The sequence below is a fragment of the Porites lutea genome, chromosome 5 (assembly GCF_958299795.1).
Source record: "Porites lutea chromosome 5, jaPorLute2.1, whole genome shotgun sequence".
Lineage (NCBI taxonomy): Eukaryota > Metazoa > Cnidaria > Anthozoa > Scleractinia > Poritidae > Porites > Porites lutea.
In genome coordinates, this window is record NC_133205.1 from 4,487,643 (window position 1) to 4,505,751 (window position 18,109).

General features: G+C 40.2%; 1 protein-coding gene across 2 annotated transcripts in view; it reads right to left on the reverse strand.

The window, feature by feature from the left end:
- LOC140938895 (axonemal dynein light chain domain-containing protein 1-like) overlaps window positions 1-18,109 on the reverse strand; it is a 45,066-nt gene that overhangs the window by 25,452 nt on the left and 1,505 nt on the right. For both annotated transcript variants that reach the window (XM_073388422.1, XM_073388421.1), the window contains exons 2-25: window positions 17,693-17,802; window positions 16,639-16,804; window positions 16,212-16,303; window positions 15,858-15,914; window positions 14,946-14,982; window positions 13,966-14,037; window positions 13,433-13,507; window positions 13,255-13,349; window positions 12,406-12,444; window positions 12,171-12,224; window positions 11,930-11,996; window positions 11,495-11,532; window positions 11,032-11,093; window positions 9,907-10,079; window positions 8,546-8,641; window positions 7,731-7,789; window positions 6,706-6,895; window positions 5,632-5,801; window positions 4,656-4,923; window positions 3,600-3,866; window positions 2,382-2,594; window positions 1,287-1,628; window positions 492-537; window positions 273-348 (exon numbers count right to left, since the gene is read on the reverse strand). In XM_073388422.1, the coding sequence (XP_073244523.1) occupies window positions 273-348; window positions 492-537; window positions 1,287-1,628; window positions 2,382-2,594; window positions 3,600-3,866; window positions 4,656-4,923; window positions 5,632-5,801; window positions 6,706-6,895; window positions 7,731-7,789; window positions 8,546-8,641; window positions 9,907-10,079; window positions 11,032-11,093; window positions 11,495-11,532; window positions 11,930-11,996; window positions 12,171-12,224; window positions 12,406-12,444; window positions 13,255-13,349; window positions 13,433-13,507; window positions 13,966-14,037; window positions 14,946-14,982; window positions 15,858-15,914; window positions 16,212-16,303; window positions 16,639-16,804; window positions 17,693-17,802 (2,864 nt within the window). The remainder of the gene's footprint in view (window positions 1-272; window positions 349-491; window positions 538-1,286; window positions 1,629-2,381; window positions 2,595-3,599; window positions 3,867-4,655; window positions 4,924-5,631; window positions 5,802-6,705; window positions 6,896-7,730; window positions 7,790-8,545; window positions 8,642-9,906; window positions 10,080-11,031; window positions 11,094-11,494; window positions 11,533-11,929; window positions 11,997-12,170; window positions 12,225-12,405; window positions 12,445-13,254; window positions 13,350-13,432; window positions 13,508-13,965; window positions 14,038-14,945; window positions 14,983-15,857; window positions 15,915-16,211; window positions 16,304-16,638; window positions 16,805-17,692; window positions 17,803-18,109) is intronic.

An 18,109-nucleotide genomic window follows, 5' to 3' on the forward strand; every position in this document is an offset into this window, starting at 1 on the left:
CCTTTTGACATCACCGCCGTCAATCAATTTTTGTTGGCCTAGGTGGGCGGAAGAGCCAGAATAATGGACTGGTAACAGGCGCTTTATCTTCTCTTCTTACCTCATCTCGCACTTCGCGCAAAATGCCGCGTTCGCTTCGCTTGGCTCATAAGCTCCTGTTAGGAAAAGGAAAGTTTTACTTAAAATTAGTTTAATTATTAAACCTCAACCAGTGGCTCATGGATTTTCCGCCTGTACTTTAATTTAATAAGTAAAGAAAAAAAGGTACTTACAGCAGTTGGGCCTGAAGTCTTTCCACCGCAGCTAAAGCTTCCAGGGCTTTCTTAGTGTCAGGGGACGGTGAGCGCGCTACAAGCAACAAGAACAAAACAAAAACATAAGAGGAAACCCGTTTACTTCCGATCGACAGTGCAGAGATAAGCGGGTTTACTGAAGCAGAAAAAAAGGCAAACGCGCCTCGCCTTAAACGATGGCAAACTCCACAGACTCACCAGGTTGCTGGTTTTCGCCCTCGGGCACAGTGAGATGTTCCAGTTCCTACAAAACAGAGAAGTGTTTCTTTTGATATTATCTAGCCATCTGATTCTGTTGTAATATTAATCAGAGGGGTGACTAACAAATTAAAGCGGAGCTGCTATTTGGTTCTGCCGTCAACTCCCTTTATGATGGCCACCGCTGGGAGCAGTCCTAAGTGTTCGTAATAGAAAGATGTCCGCGTTATAGAGAGTCTCAAGAAAAATGGCTGAAGGAAGGCAGAAACTAACCAAAGGTTAATATTTCGTTAAATAATTAATTGAGCGGCCCAGTGGTTTCCCTAGGATTTCCTCGCCATGCATTAAATTTTTTTCGTTAGGTACTTTATGTTTTTTATTGTGGCAAAACAATAAACTTGAAACTTGAAGGTACCCGTTTGTTGAGATTCAGAGTTCACTTTATTTGTTAGAATTACAACTACACGCAATAAAAAAAGAAAACGGAAATGCTTTAACAACAGTATATACAGTCGAACCTCCACTAACGGCTACCTCTCTACAACGGCCTTTTTTTTGCCGGACAGTCCATACATTCACTCTAGTTTAAATCTCTCTACAATGGCCACTTTCTACTGCCCCCAAAGTGGCCTTAGTGGAGAGTTTCAACTGTATCCTGAACTCATCAAGTGAAATATCTAATAAAGAAATCATTTCAAAATTACGGTCTTTTTTTTCTTCACAACCTGAAGTGTTCACCATACCTTCATCTACAGGTGAGGGGAGATGGTCCCTAATATCATAGCTTCAACTTACTTGGTCTGCAGGTAGCTCCTCCAGGGACTTGGTCCTTATATTATCGTCATGCCCCAGTACATGCATCCGGGACTCATCCTGGTCCTGGTCTCCAGCCTCAACTTCGCGCCTTTCTTCAGGCCTTTCTCCAGTCTCCTCTTTTGCTTCTTGGTGACTGGTTTCAATAGTGGGCGCGGTCACATGGGATTCCTCGGCAGACTTTTTAGGGGCATCTATTCTCCCAGAGTCTTCTGCCAACACAGTTTTGACTTCCGGTTTTTCAGGTTCCTGATGTTCAGCGGCTGTAGCTTGTTGATCTGTTTGCTGAGCATTTTCCGGTTGTTTGATGTCTTCATCTTGTGACTGTTTGGAAAATAAGGTTCAGTTTACTCCATCACAAAAGCTACTTAGAAAGGTAGCATCATTCTGCTTACCGCTTCCCATTAACCTTATATCCCAAAAGGGGAGTCTGTTAGCGGCAAATAGAATGACGACTAAACTAAATGCAGCCCTTAGATAATACCATATTTCATTAAGGTTAAAGAAGGTTGAAGATTTGTCTTAAGTGGGAAATACACTTTGCTTACCCAGCTAATTTGCTGACACTCAAGTAATTAGAAACAAATAATCCAAATAGAACATAACAGGATCCAAAACCCCAACTGGAAGAAGGCACTGGTAGTTGGCTGTTTACACCTGTGGTAGAGGATTTGAACTCTGGACTACCGTGAACAAATCCCGGCATCAAACGGTCAAAGTCCGAAGCGCTGTCTCACTACTCATCCACGCTGTCTCCTTTTTATAGAGGTAGCCTTAATAAAGTATTATGAATGGGGGTTACCGTAAGCACTGAAATATTTCACTAGATTTTACTGACCCAAGAGTACTGGATTGAGAAATTAGCCTCTCTATTTCTTATGCGCTGCAAAAATCAGTCTCCATAACAAAAGTAAATCGTCTGCTCCGATAGTTTCGTTCGCACCAAACTCCAAGATTGAAGATTCGCAATCGAACGAGAGTGATTTCATCGATTTTCAGCGCAAAATGAAAAGAAGAAAAAAAAGGTTCTGTTTACAATATACGCAGACAAGACTGATACAACAAAATGAAAATTACCTCTCCACCAGTAGCTTTAGAGTCAGTGGAGACCGCTCTGTCGGGTCCCTTTTCCTTCTTAACAGCTGACAGATCCTGGAAAACAAAGTCATCGCCCATAACGTCTTGAATAAGGAGGCCAGCTGTTCGTATCCACCCCTCGCATTCTACAGACAGGCGCTTAAGATCTTTGAAATCCATATCCGCGTGTTCATCACCCTGATCTCGCCGTTCCTAAAAACGAAGGATGAAATGAGTGCACAAGTGTATGATACCGTTAACCTCTGCTGCAAATCGCTGCATTAACACCGCATTTAGGGTGATAACTGGGAGGGAAAATAACAGCACTTCAAGTTTAATGGCGTAACATATCACCACGATCAAGGAACGCTTTCGATTTAACAAATCTTTCTTTTTTTCTCTCTCACGTTTCGTTCGGTTTGGTTACCAGAAGTTCCTCAAATAGTGTATCTCCAGTAGGAGATATATGAACGACTTTCACGAACCACACAGATGATCAACAATTTCTTTATCGTTGATCATCTGTGTGGTCATTTATGGTTTTAGAGCCAAGATCATCGCTAAATATGAAATAGAAGAAAAAATCAGCAACAAAGAATTCTTTAAAAGAAAGTGGATACTGACGCCTTACTTAAGTTAACTTTATTAACTCCGTATTATTTCATTGTCCTGTTGTACTTCTTCATAATTTCTTTTAGCCCTGTAATAATTTAACAATTAATTTGGCTTTACTCTGTTAATGTCTATTGTTAAAGTGTTCTTTTTGTAGTATAGTAAATGTAATTATAATTAATGTGACTATCAATAAATATATTTAAAAAATCAACAACAACAACAAAAAAACAATTTCTTTATCGGTTTGAGGAAAGACCAGAGTCGAAAAGTCATTATTTGAAAATCTTTATTTCATATACAGTTGATAGTCTAATGTTAGATTTCATGTGACCTCGAGGTAGCCAATGAGATTGCGCGCTTTTTGAGATGTTGCTCGCTCGAACACTTAAGCAGGGAAGTGGTGTCATTGTCAAATATCATGTGATCGCCAATAGCCAATTAGAACTCGCTTTACGGAAAAAATTGAGATGTTTCCCGCTTGAGGACTTAAGTCGGGAAATTGTTTCATTGTTCGATGTCATGTGATCTCAATAGCCTATGAGAGGGTGAACTGTTCTGGATGGAATTTCTGCTGTGTAACAATGTATTATGCATGTAACCCACCTGCATTAAGTCAATCACCAGATCAGAACAGCATTTTGTCAAAAGGACCGAAAACGCTCTGAGCTGTTCAAACAGCCTCTGCGCTCTGTTACAGATCTCTTCAGGTATGGCCTGAAGCAGGATCTCCCCTCCCCCCAGCGACGCGTCCACTTCTTGGTCGCCAGTCTGTTTGTCTATTTCTTCCAATTCCTTGTCCTCCATATCTGGGGTTAGACGAAGAAGAACGGTGATCATCCACCGGATCATGGCGCTATGTACCTGTGTGACCTGAAATTACAGAGTATAATAAGCTGAGGAATACATACGGTTACAGTGGAACCTCGATGTAACAAATGGCTTTAAGTACCCTGTGAGCAGAGGCTACATTTTCGCTGTGTGAGCTGGTGTGCGAAAAGTAGCCTCTGCCGACAACCGTTCAAATACGTCCAGAAATCTGGACGAATGAATTTAAAAAACGGGTTTTTTCCTGTTCTGGACCGGTTTAGAGCATTGCCTGAGTCTTTCGTAGCAGATCAGAGTTGTCGCAATTTTTTTATTCCCACGAAACTCGCGCCGTTTGACGACAGACCTGACGATTAATTTTGCTTGTGAATCAGGCGACGAAATTTTGCGCATGCACGATAGAAAATTGAACGGTTGTCGGCAGAGGCTACTTTGCGCACGCCAGCTCACACAGCAAAAATGTAGCCTCCGCTCGCAGGGTTGGCTATAAGGGAATGGCAAAATATTTTCGCCATAACGAAGATTCGTTACATGGGAGTTGTACACAAACAATTTTGAGAGAAAGCCTTCATTAAGTAAGTTTTCTCTTCTTCTATTTCATTTTTGTATAATTTCAATTTGCTAACTTTGTTATTCCCGAGAGTGATCATATCTCAAGAAAAACTATTGACAATTTTAATTTTGCAAAAGTCTAAAAATGTAACGGTATCGTGCAAAACGTGCTGTCCTGGAGTTTCCAATTTAAGTATAGATTCAAAAGTTCCTAACTACATTTAATTTCTCCTTTATCAGTCTGGCAATAAAAAGGTCAAATATCGGAAACGCATTACTTACTCTTTCCACAATTTTCGCGTCTTCGTTATCAATGCTGTTCGTCGTAGCAGACAGCCATTTGACTGTGTTTTTAAACACGTCTTCCACGTCTACTGGGTTTTCTACCTCGCCGCTCAACCGTGCACTTTCCTTTTGTGTTGAACCAATCAGAGCGAGAGTTTCGGTCAGGTGATCAGCCCACTCTTCACTGACCTGATCCGCGAGTCGTATCCAGTCCGTGTCCAGGAGCATTTCACCTCCATTTAGAACAGTGTTCAGTTTGTTTCCCCTATAGACATCGGTAGGAAAATAGAAGGACCCTGTCACGAGAATTTGGTCGTTGAGGCTTTGTTTGTTTTGGCCTACAGTTTATTTACGTTCTTAGCAATTACCAAGCCTGCGTAGCAAGCGCCTGTTTTTAAGGGCAAAAGGAGAAATATCGAGGGCGCACGCGTTTGAAATTCCGTGGGCAAAATAAGAATTATCTGAGTATTTAACTGTGCTTCATAATCTGACCTCTGAGGGCCAGTTCAAAATGGAGGTGGGGCACCCCAGACAGGTGAGGTAACAGGTGGGTTCGACAAGCAGTTGCCCACTCCTAAAAGAGCTCGTTAAAAACATCATTTTCTCATCGCGGGGAAATAGCATTGGAATGCACTTTCAAATCATGTACGAAGACATCAGATAGTTTAAGAGGGTTTTTGAGAAATAACAACCCTAAAAATGAATCAAATTAGATCAGATTTTGTTTATAGATAACATAACAAGGTATCTACATATTAATATTTGTTTATAAACAGTTTAGTTTCTTATATAAGATTACAAAGGTTAACGGCTAGTTTGAAATCCAACTGCATGCTGAAATTATTACAGTGTATAAACTAAGTTAATTCATTCATTCTTTCATATCTATTCACTTGATAAAAACAATGCGTTGGGTGCCATTTAACATTACAAAAACCAATCAAACAAGCAAAAACAAAACAAAGTTGCCTACCATGTTTCTATTGGATTAACAAGGTCAATGATCCCTTTTGCGACACCGTTTTCACCGATTATTCTCACGTGATACTGCTGTTGTAATCTGTCTACTTCAGCATTTAGCTGTAACATGACCTCATGTTGTGGCCATCTTGTTCCATCCTGCGATTGATGACGGCTAAATACCTGAAAAACCATATCGTTTTGGTAAGGAGACATCAGAGTCAAAAATGGCCAAAATAGAATAAAAAGTTGTAGCAAACCGCTAAACTCCGTGTGGCTAGGAATTGCGCGAGGTTGACGTCATTTCAGCGGATAATTGGGGGGGGGGGGGGGGGGGTAAGATCATACAAAGACTGTAGTGACAGCTTGTCTGATCCTGCTTTCCAGGTGCCACCGATTGCGCTCGGCTTTATAGAAACAGCCGACATTTCGCCACGCCACAACTAACCACTGGCGGCACAGGTAAGACAAACCATGGCCACGGGGCCCACTCCTATCCCAACTGATTGATATGCAAGGTTGAGGAAGTCGAAGGTGAATACCTTAAGTCACCGCCCAATAACGAGGCCACCTGAACAGAGAGAGAGGCTTAACCGACACCCAGCGTGCTCCCCCCAGGTTTTTCTTTCACCCTGGATAGTATATGGTCGAACTCGCAGCCTCCTTTTCAACAGACCAGCGCTCTATCAACTAAACTAACCAGCGATGGTTATACTTGCAAGTAGGCGCTTGTTTTCCCTGCACCTTTTGGCTGGTGATACTCAGACGGTTTTGATACTGTGATATGACAACAGCGTGTCCAATCACACACATGGATGTTCAATTGCTTGTTTGACTACTTATTGTCAGTCACCTTAGAACCTATAGTACCCTAGTCCCCTTCCTCTGACGTATACTTCTGGCCCCAGTTGTTCAAAAGGTGCATAACATTATCCACCGGATAAATCGCTCTCTACCCAGTGGAAGGTGCAATCTGTTTCCCTAATACTTATCCACTAGCAGTAGTAATTTATCAGGTGGATAGCACTGTCGAGTTTTTGAACACATGAGGCCTAGTTGTTTACTTGTTAAACTTGTTGCTTTTTACCTTGAGTGCCACATCGGTCCACCCATCCACTTCTTTGTTCATCTGATACAACTCTTCTTCACGAGACAGTAGCGTTTCTCCTGTAAAATGCTCTGCCTCTTGATTTAACGTCTCCTCCCAAGTTTTAAGGTCTTCAAACAGATTTTTGATTAACTGTCCATCGGGAGGTCGAACGCTACCATCATCATAACTGTACAACAACAAAGAAACCAAAGTATGGACAAAAATTACAAGTGCATCTCAAGAATCGTAAAAAATTCAATATCTTTCTTTTAGTGTAAATGTATTTGGTGTGTAGTACCAATTGAGGACAAGGTTTGACTTTGCCTACTGCAGAAAGGACCGCCACTTTTGCGTGATCATCTAAGCCGGGCCAAGCCGAGCCACAACAAACAGAGAACCAATCAACTTTATTTGGACACGTGACATCAATAAGTATCAAAGGCCCGATACACTAATGTACGTGGTCCTTTTCTTGACAGGCCGACATTACCTGGGTCGAGCCCTTGATTATTTCCTGACCCTAAGTACTGGTCCCGTCTGTGATTAAGAATCATCACCATCACCATCACCATCATCACCACCTTTACTATCACCATCGTCATCATCATCACAGGAGCCCGTAACCTGGAGCGAGCAACTCCCATACTAGGCCTATGCCACGGCGTTTTTACGGACCCGTTTATTTTTAAACACATTTTAGGGCACTTTATCCCGCAAACATAGACCTCCACCATGTCTGTGAGCGCAATCAAAGTATAAGATATCAAAAAGGAAAACTAAACCTCATTTAAAAGGCAAAAAATCATTTTTAAGTCTGTAGGTTTTGCTGACTCGTTTGTGGAATTTAAAAGATATTAAAAATTCACGCCAAAGTCGTTCTAAAAATAAACTGGTCCGTGAAAACGCCGTGACACGAGCGCATGGACGATGCTCGCTCCGGGTTATAAGCTCCTGTCATCATCATCATCAACATCATTTCTTTTCTTTGGAAATAAAGCAGAAGTCTAGTAACTTTTACTTACTTCACAATTTTCTGAAACTCCTTTTTCCACTTCTGAAGTTGAGCGATCAATCTTTTAAGCTGCATTAAACAATAATATTATCACTCAACCATTCATGACATAGCACTACTCTATAACCCCTAATAGAGGAAAAGTTGTATTGTTTGTAAAGGTTAAAAACCATAAACAAACTTCCAATAAGATGAAGTTGCTTAATCAGATTATTATGTTTGCGACATGTTACTGTTTTCTGCTGGTATATAAACATGAAGAGATTTGTATTTGTTTTTGGGGTTCATCGCTGACACCGACAACAACAAGGCGTTCAAATGTACTAACGAACTTCGCAAAAAAGGTAATATGCTTACAATGTTTTCGCTATACAGTTTAACCTTTTTACCCTAACACAACACGTATGTTCTCTGTACTGTACCCAAAATATTTCCTATGGTAATGATGAGGAGATTTTGCTAAACATTCAATAACACTTTCACTTGCTCATCATTTCATTTATTCTCAGAACATGAAGGTTAGATTTGCAGTGATATTTTAAGGAGAAATTGGACGCTAATCACTCCTAAGAAGTGAAGGGTTAAGTGTTGACTACGAGTAGCCCATTTTTTTCCTTAAGGCCGAAATATTGTCGAACTGTACGACGATTTTATGTGTCTCGTTTTGACATAAACCACTGATATACATCCAAGACTTCGCTTTCTTTACAATGGTCGACTAGTGAATGGACGTTAGGGCTGTTTCGAACTATCAGGAATTTGTTAAGGTTCGAGAAATGAGGATTCTACTATACTGTATATTAATCGAAAATATGAAATACTTACTCTGTTTATCATCTCCTCCTCAGAGGAAACAAGACTTTTATTGAACTTATCCGAAAGTTCTCGCCATCTCTGTACATGATGCGTCAACCTCTCGAGCTACAAGCGAAGTGATAAGAATACGAGTTGAAATACTTTGATGGGCTAAAATAAAAAGAAATTTGAATACAGAGACAGTTAAAAAATCTATGTACAATCATCTTGGTGAAAATGGCAAAACACTTGAAAAAAAAAAAGAAACCCTGCACGTATTTAGATACTGGATACTCTTCGTGTTCCAGGCTAAGTGGAAAGTTTTCTTTAGTTGCTTGTTTGAGTGTTCCCTAAAACATAACTGTGAAAAGGGCAGTGCAAGTTTGGGATGAATACTGGTTGCCTTTATAAAAACATACAGTTTGTCCGAACAAGCGCGCGCGTCATGTCATTATGACGTCATAGTGGAGAAATTGGAACGTCGCGCGCCAGTTTTGTGAAATCTTCAGAACATTTGCGTGCGTTTTAACTATCAAATCGCGCTTCTCTATTACTTCTTCGCAAGCTCTTTTCATTGCAGGACAAGAATATTCATCCCTTGCCATCAGGGCAATTGGTTCAGTAGTCGTCTATCAACTTTAGTCAGACGTAGAAATCCTGAAAAGGCTAATAAAACCGTTCTTCCACTCGCGCTTGTTGGATCTGAGATGATTATGGCCAACTCAGCGATATCTACCGTCTCATATTCAATTCGTACTCGAAAAGAATTGTTAAATAGGTACACTTAACGATAGAAAACGGTCAATTCAGGACAGTAATGAAAGTTCGCAGGGTACCATATGGGACCGACGTATGACTTCGTTGACTTTTTCCCCTGCATCCTATTAAGACAGGCTGGCAAGCCTGATCCTTACATTTACATTGCTTCACCTTTTGGAGACGCGCCTGTCCGAGACTAAGACGTAAACGCCTAAGCGTAATTTCCGCAGTGATTTGCACGGATAACTTTTTGGCCCTTCTAAGCTGCGCTCTACATGAATACACTAAACCTTTCGTACGTTGGGTAGGTAACAGTGCAATTAAGTCTTTTTCAAAGTCTTTTTCAAAGACTTCAAAATAAGTCACAATCTCTCTCTCTTTCTTTGTTCACTCTATAGCCAGGGTAGGCTGGTTCACGATATACCAAGTGAATAGCAAGTCTCGAGTTACGTCACAAAGAACACAACAACGAGTTCTAGCACTTACACAAACACAATAATAAACTTCACACAATAGAACGAGACAATAGGGTTTATATGACAATAGTGTTTATAGTGTTCGATATACCAAGTCAATAGTGACTTGGTATATCGAACATCACCCGTAAGGGTAAGTGCCTCACTAACACTTACCTGTATACTATCTTTTTCACTCAAGAAAATGGCAAAGTGTTTGCTCAATTTTGCCCAAGCTTTTTCGCAGAGGTGCAGTTTCTTAGCAGTGTTGAGCGAGTGTTTGTCCGTAACCTTCAAGGAAAGAGTATATGCTGCGCTACTCCACAGATCACGCTCTTCAGTGAGTTTACCTACACAACAAAGGATATAGCGATTCTTAGGTCCCGTTCACACGTATTCAGATATTTTTGAAAACAAAGACAATTTACTCCGCGGACTTCCGTGCACAGGTATATAAAGTTTTCGGGCACCAAAAATGCAGGTTTTCGAAACCGGTCCCTAGAAAGGAGTTTTTCGAAAACGCTGGCTTTAATATTTTTTTTCGTGTGGAAGGACAAAAACGGAGGTTACTTTCGAATACCACGATGTCATACATCATACAGCGCATGCCAAGAAAGGGATGCGATCGAGGCGACGCAAAAAATAATCTCCTTTTTCCAAGATATCCGGATACGTGTGGACGAGACCTGTATTGTAAGTTACCACTATAGTCACACAAGGATTACAAGGATGACAAAGGTAATTCATGAACCACTCAGAAGTCATGACACTGGGCGATTTCTCGTCCAGTCAATTCTCTCTTGTCGAGAACTATGGTCAATGAGAGTATAGGCAATGAAAATGAAATGGCACAATTGGCTGTCTGTCCCTTACGCCCGATTTTCCGAGAAACTTCACCTGAAATGGACGGTTTAAAGCATTCAACGTTTCTTAAAATAATAAATAAACAGCAATTTCCTTCTCCGTGGAAATAATGTCAAACTGTTCAAAACTTTTAAAGGTAAACCACCCGCCTTTGAGCATTTGACGGCATTTTCTTGGTCTTTGGTTTTACAACCATCTACATTAGACAGAAGAATCTATTATACTGAACGTTCGCAAGACTTATACGATATTTTAGCCACAAGCGCCTTAGTTTTTCAATCTGCTTCTCGAATATTGAAAATCAAATAAAAGTCTCTTTCTCGTGTTGGAAAAACTACCTCACATGAATCTACTTTTGTTTTCAGTCACTGCGTTCAAACCTTGTTTGACTGAATGTTGCTCTCGTGTCGGCTGGTTTAGGAATCAAGCACCACTTACCAACTAAGCCTTCCAGTCTTTTTCTCTGTAATTCGTACAAGTCATGGTATTCTGATATCAAACTGAAAGATGGCACAAAAAATAAAAGTCACTAGTTTACCTTCGAACTGCTACAAGTTCTCAAGAGCTATTTAACGAATGCGGATCGAATAGAAGGCAGTTTGGCCGAGTGGTCAACACGACAGGCCACCAGCCACGATGGCCATGGCAGCGAAAACGTCACTTCGGGCCTGTTTACATGGAGGTGGGGGACCCCAGGAAGGTGAGATAACCTGATTATGTGGGGTAACCCGCCAGTCCAAATAATATCTCTCATTTTAATTTGATCACGTTTACATGATAGGTGGGACGACCCGCCTCATGTTACCTCACCTATCTGGGGTCCCCGACCTCCGTGTAAACAGGCCCAAAGAGCTAAGCGGGCAAAGAGCGGGGATTAGCACAAGTATGAAGCCATAATTACCTTGCATTCTTGTCAGATTCTTTAAGAGCATCTTCTAGCTAAAAGAAAGCAAACAGTAAATGCATATCAACTATGTATAAATGATTGCTTTGGCTTTAAATTGCCACACTTTTTTCTGCGGTCTAGCAGTAACATTGTGAATTGCCCCCTCGCCCAGAGAAAGAACTTTTGGTTTAAAAGTCGACCTCACTGATGGCTGAGTTGCTAAATAACAAAATATTCCGTGCCTTACCAGTCCACGAGCTCGTGCCGTACCTTCTCGACGTGCACAAACACAACTCTAAATCTAAATCACGTGCACCTGCATGTGCTCAGTTTGAACGCGGATAGTTGCTTCACGTTACATCACGTGGCAGATTTGCTGAAATTAATGTCCCCGTGAAGGCCACGAAAAAATCTTTAAGCGACTGTACAGTTGCGTTTCTCGTTAATTACCTCATCCTGGGCGTGTTTAGCCTGTTGTGTTATCTCTCGATCATGAGCTTTCACTGAAGCAAGCTCGCTGTTGAAAACAAGAAAAGACAAACAAACAAAGAAAAGATAATCACTGTATTGTCATTGATCGCCTGTCGAAGGATCTTTCTTACGCTCAAAGCTATTTAACTTAACGAGATAAATTTTGGAAGCAAACAAAATAAAATAAAGTTTAAATATCATGACAAAGTTAAAAACAAACCTTGTCAGAGAGCTAATGGACGCTTTGAATCGCACAAGTTCTTCTGTTAATCTCCTGTTCAAAATAAATTAGTTATCAGAAATCAGTCTAACATATTTTGGAGACTTTCAGTTCGACTACGAACGTCAGCTTACATAGCCGGCAAGCAAGCTCCCCAAGGGGGTGGGGGTAAGGGCCCATTCCCACTCCCCCAGGGCTACAGGCTACTGTTAAAACACAGATGATGTTTTCGTACCTGTCTAAAGCTCTCTGAGCAATAACCTCTTGATGAAGACTGCAATTGAAAAAAAAATTATATAACAGAGAATCAGTGACTACCTAACACTCGAGGTTTCTCACTTAGTTTTAATGAAGCCTACTAATCAGATCATGTAGCTTTTATAATGTATATTTTACATCAAAAAATCAATTGTGTGCCATCAAAAAACAAATTTGTTTTTGGATGTTCGCTTTGCCGTCGTCGTCATGATCTCGTGGTTTTTGTTTTGCTCATAAATCCTAAAATAGTTTTAATTTAATGGTTTATGAGCAAAACAACAGGTCACCACGTGCATCAGTTCACACTTTTTTGTACGTGTTTTCCCAGGCCTTCTCGGTCAATTGCCCGCGCGGAATAGTGACTAGGGACTAGGCAAACTTTCTGGTATATTTCAGCCTTTGACGTCAACTGCACTACTATGACGTGAAACTTCCTTGCGTGAGGAGTAATTTTCACGCGGGCTCGCCAGGTGCCTGTTTCTCGCTAATGCATACCACGTGAGTGAGACAGCAGCAAGTTCCGTGTCCTCTTCCTCGCGTGCGCGCGGCGTTCTCATCTTTTTCCCCTTTTCACCCAACTCTAGCTCTCTTTTTTTGACGATTACTAAAAAAGGCTAAGAAATGGAAACTGGTAGTTTTGATACAAGTCGTTTCGATACGAACTCAAGCGGTGAAATTGCACAAAAATTTCATCACTTCAAGTATAATTTGCACGTGAACAAAAAAAAACATTTAGGGCGAATTTACAACTCGACTGAATAAACTTGGATCAAAACAACTTTGTATCGAAACAACCGGAAACCCTGACAAACATGACTTAATATACCTTTTTACTTGTCTGGGAATGCGATCTAAAAGATCTGCATAGCGCTTCCTTAAGTTTGCCAACAATTCTCCTCTTTCAGTACATTCTACCGTTACCTAGGGCAAAGAGCAGCAACAACAATTCAGCTGCACCGTGTTCAAATTTACTAAATTTTATATTCTAGAAATTCCACACTTACTTGGCGAATTATTTCATTGAAAGCCACGTTGTAAATGTTCTGTTCCTTTTTTAACAGCTCCAGAAGGTTGTGAATCTACTCGAGATAAAATAGATGTTGTTAAATCATTGTTAATGCTGGAGCGAAGTTCAGGGTAGGGGGGGGGATCCTAGGGTGCCCTACTCATACACCTTGTCAGTAACAGTGCTCACATTGTGGGTGACTCCTCCTAAAATGTTCTACAATTGGTATAGGATTTAATGGAGCCGAAAAAAATTGTGGCATTGCACAAATTTTAGGCATCCTACTGACGAACAGTCACGACTTTTTGAAGTAGTGACGAGCAACAACAATTTGCCATCCTTTCTCCTTGATTTGAATATTACCCTTCTATTTCCTCCAAATCCCATTCATAGAAAGCAACCCTCTCCAGTTTCTCCACTACAAACTCCCTGAAATCTGGAGGGGAAATGTTTTAGTCATAAGAGCAAAATAATTCATTATTTTATTTTACATTAAATTTTCTGGTATTTTTGGCTCACAGTTATAGTTACCTGTGTCGGACCTGACAGCTCTTTCACATCATCATCAACACCAGCCCGCGCCAACATGGAATCCATGGCATGCTAAAGACAATACAAATAAGTCTATCACTACAATATCTGTAAGTGACAACTACAAGTACATGTATACGGCACGTTGAGAGATGTATGGAGTGGTAATAGGTGCTGCAAAGTGGGAAAGGAAACAAAATCTGGGCCCATCCACATAAAACGCCTGAACAGAGTTTGATGTCAAAGCCCTTGCCCCATTGGCACCAATTAAATACAAAATATTTATTATTAACCCATTCGCTCCTGGAGATTTCGCCGAAAAACGCGTTTTGAAGCTAGTCGAGTGGTTTTCTGGTCACTGTCATGTTATGAAGAGCTAAAACTTACCACAAACCGCTTTACAGGTAGTACACTTCGCGGCCTTCTGATCCAGATGCAAAAATCAGCTTGCGAAGTTCGGGCATGCGCAGAAAGCAAAATTTCGAGATAGTTTTTGGGTTTAAAAGTGACACAGCAGTCTTGACTTTTACTTTTCGCTTTCTCTCCTCCCTTCTTTTTTCGCTTTTCTTGCCTCATTTTTTTTTTCTCTTGCTGGGCATTTAGTAGGCTTCATTTTGGTGGGACTAGTTTTTAGGAAAGGTTTTAGGATCTTAGGATTAGGTGAAAGGAAAGGTAGGTGGGCAATGGAACAACATTTGCATGGAGATTTTCAGGTCCATGTCACGTGGTTTTTTGCTTCTTTCTCCCGTGTCCTTGACTGAATTGTGCTCATTCTGGTATGGTTTGAAAGATCTCTTCACTCTGCACAAGTTAGCGAAGAAAGTTGTCCTTGACCGTTAAAACTGATGACGTCACAAAGGGTAAAAAGGACCTGGATCCGCACAGGCGGTTACGGGCGGTTCAGGGGCGAATGGGTTAATGTTTGCATTATTTTGAAACATGTTTGAATTATTTCTATGAATTTCATATATGAGCTGTACCTTAAGTTTAAGCACTTCTTGTCTTCCTGTAGGTTTCCTAAAATAAACAGTTAAACTATAAGTAGCCGCAGCTGACTAAAATGTCCTGTGTTTTGATGAGACATGAAATGAGATTACATCATGCAACAACACGGTATATTGTGCTGGAAATATGCAAATTATCTGGAGAAAATTCGGCTAAAAACACTAACAGGGGTGTATGGTCATCAGATTCAAAAATTATAACATTTTGGAGGTTCTGCATAGCGTTTCAAAGCTAAATGGTATTATACATGCAGCATAGGTGTTTGATATTTGGTGCAATTTGCACTGATTTCAGACTGGAACTAAAGTATTTCTCATGATCAGATGCAATACAAGATCAAAACTGCACCATCATATAACATCACAAGCCAGGTTAAAAGGTTCTCTTGAGCACTTTTTTCTGTTGTTCAGGGTACAAACTATAATAAATACAGAGTCTATGCCAACCTGTGGAGATATAAAATCTGGAGACTCTCTCTTTTTTTACCACCCCACACCCCCAGAATTTCAACATGACCCCCCCTCCCTCCCGCCAAATTGATCCAGTCACCAATGGGAATGGTTTAGGACATCATAGGAAGTCTAACATGAGGTGCATACTATCAAAATTTGCGACCATCATTTTAATACCAAAGTAATCGTTACAACAAGTTGAAAAAATCAAATGTTGAGGAAAAAATGGGCTAAATCTCAAACTAAGGCACAGAAAAGGTCCAAAGATGATATTTTTTTTATCTGGGAGATTTGATGACCCATACGCGAGAGCGGGAGATAGGTGCCATATCCAGGAGATTCAGGGATAATCCGGTAGAGTTGGCATGTATGTAAACATATCATTTTAATTATATATAATCAATTATATTCAAAAATCTCTATGCTAACACTTACATGGAAGGGAACACAGTCAGATGATCTTCATGTCCCTTAACGTAAGTTGTATACTTGCTACGATAAAAAGAATACATAATTATTTTCACATTATTGAAAAAGCCATGAATTCAAAATTAAAGTACATGCATTGTAATCCATGATTACCAAAAATGCAATATGCACAGGAGACCAAAGCACAAATCCAAACAATTTACTTGTGTCTGAGTATACGTTCAGAAAACAAGAGCAATTCATGCTGTGAATTTAACTAGAATCAAGGTAAACATGAATGTAGAGTAAGCAATAAACTGCTTGGGCATCCTGTAAAATATGAAAAGAGAGAGCTTTTGTGGCAAGAACCTGACAACTTACTCTTCTTGGAATTCTAATCCCAGGACACCAGGGTTCTTAACAATGTGATATTCAGCTGGGACAAGGGTGTCAGGAATCTGTGATGTCACCTCCTAAAGCACAAATTAACAGTATAAATAACAAAGAATCAGATTACTTTGACTTTGCTGGGAAGGATGCCTTGCATTGCAACAAAACCGAAATATTTGAACCCAGCTGTCTGATTTTGGTTCCCAGGAAAGATGCATTTTTTACATTGTTTCTAGACCAACACGGCTCAAAATCCCTATCTTTTGGGGTGATATATTACCTAGATGTAGCACAAATTTCTCCTAGATATAAATAACGTTAAACTCAATTTCTTTATTTCACCATAACAGAGAAATTGACTTTAATCTGACAAACTGTCTTATTAAAATTAATATTTTGACATGTTTTTAATGTTTACCACATCTTCCTGGCCACTTTCGCCTTTACTTTTCCCAAAAAAGTCCAGCTGCTTGTTTTTTGGTGATGTTTTGCTTTTATCAGAGGCAGGTGTAACCAGAGATTTTCCAGCTGAGTCCAGGCTTGTCTTGTCTGGCCCAGTGGCATCATATAGAAAAGATATATCTCTATGAAAAAATGATAAAACAAGAAACACAAATACATTATCAGCTTTGTCGTTTTCTTAGAACTGATCTCCTAATTCAAGGCCTTGACTTCTCTGTAATCTTAGATGCATCAGTTGTAGATTCGAAACACTGGGCAGTTGTGCAGATACAGAAATTACCCATGCCCACCCCCTAAACAATCATTCAGTGTGTGGTCTTACAGGTCATTTTTTTCTATGTTTTAGGAAATTCTGCAGCTTTAATAATATTGATATTAGGTGCAAGTTCCAAAAATTATCAATACCTCCCCCATGGAAGGGATTTTTCCTTAGGACACCCCCCCCCCCCCCTCCCACCTCTCTGTAAACTCCAGTCAAGCTTCATACATTTACTTAAATTCTTGGGACTCTGAGAATCCCCCATCCCCCAGGAATTTCCAATCCCTTCTGTGGAGGGAGTCTGGATATTTTCTGGAACTACACATTCTAAAAGGACAGGGAGAAGGGGGTCACGCAAACAAAAAAAAACCCTCTGTGAACCCTCTGGAGAGAAGGATATTTTTCTGTAGTGTAAAATTGTTACTCATTTCATGGTTGTGGAATTTTTTCCCTATCTCTTCTATTTTCACTGAAGCAAATATTGTGTCAGGATGCAAATACAGTGTATGTTTCTGACTTGATTAGACCAAATTCTCTCAGTATAATTTCATTTCTTTCTTTCATTTCATTTCTTCTTTCTTTTACGCGCATTTGATCATATTCGAATGTTAATTTGCGCGCTATAAGCAATAAATATTATTTCTTAGTGACCCAACTAGGAAACACTTGTGCCTTCAGCAAATTACAGTGTTGCAACAAGAATACTTCCAAGTTCAGGTTAGGAAAGGAAAGGAAAAGAGGAAACCCTTACCTTCCTGCTCCACACATACAAGGGGGCTGTTCTGCGAGATGTTTCAACTTTTCTCTCCCTCTAGGGAAATTCCACACATTGGCTGGCCTTCTCCGAGCTGGTGGGGTTATCTACAATTTGAATTTAAAGCCAAAAAATATTGTAAATTATTGTTGAAGTATTAGATATTCAATGAAATTTGTAAACCATATGCATCTACAAGTGCATTAATTTTGTTAGGGGTTACTCCCCTGGAGAGAATTTCCAAAATTCTTTGGAGGCAAAATGAAATACAACATCAACATAGCTCTTTTCATTCTTATCAGGTTTGAACAAGTCACACTTTTACTTGGGCAAACCAGGAAAGTTGTCAGATATGCAAATCAACTGCTGCAGAAATCAAGGTAGTCTTTAGTGTTTGAACTAAGCCTGGTGAGT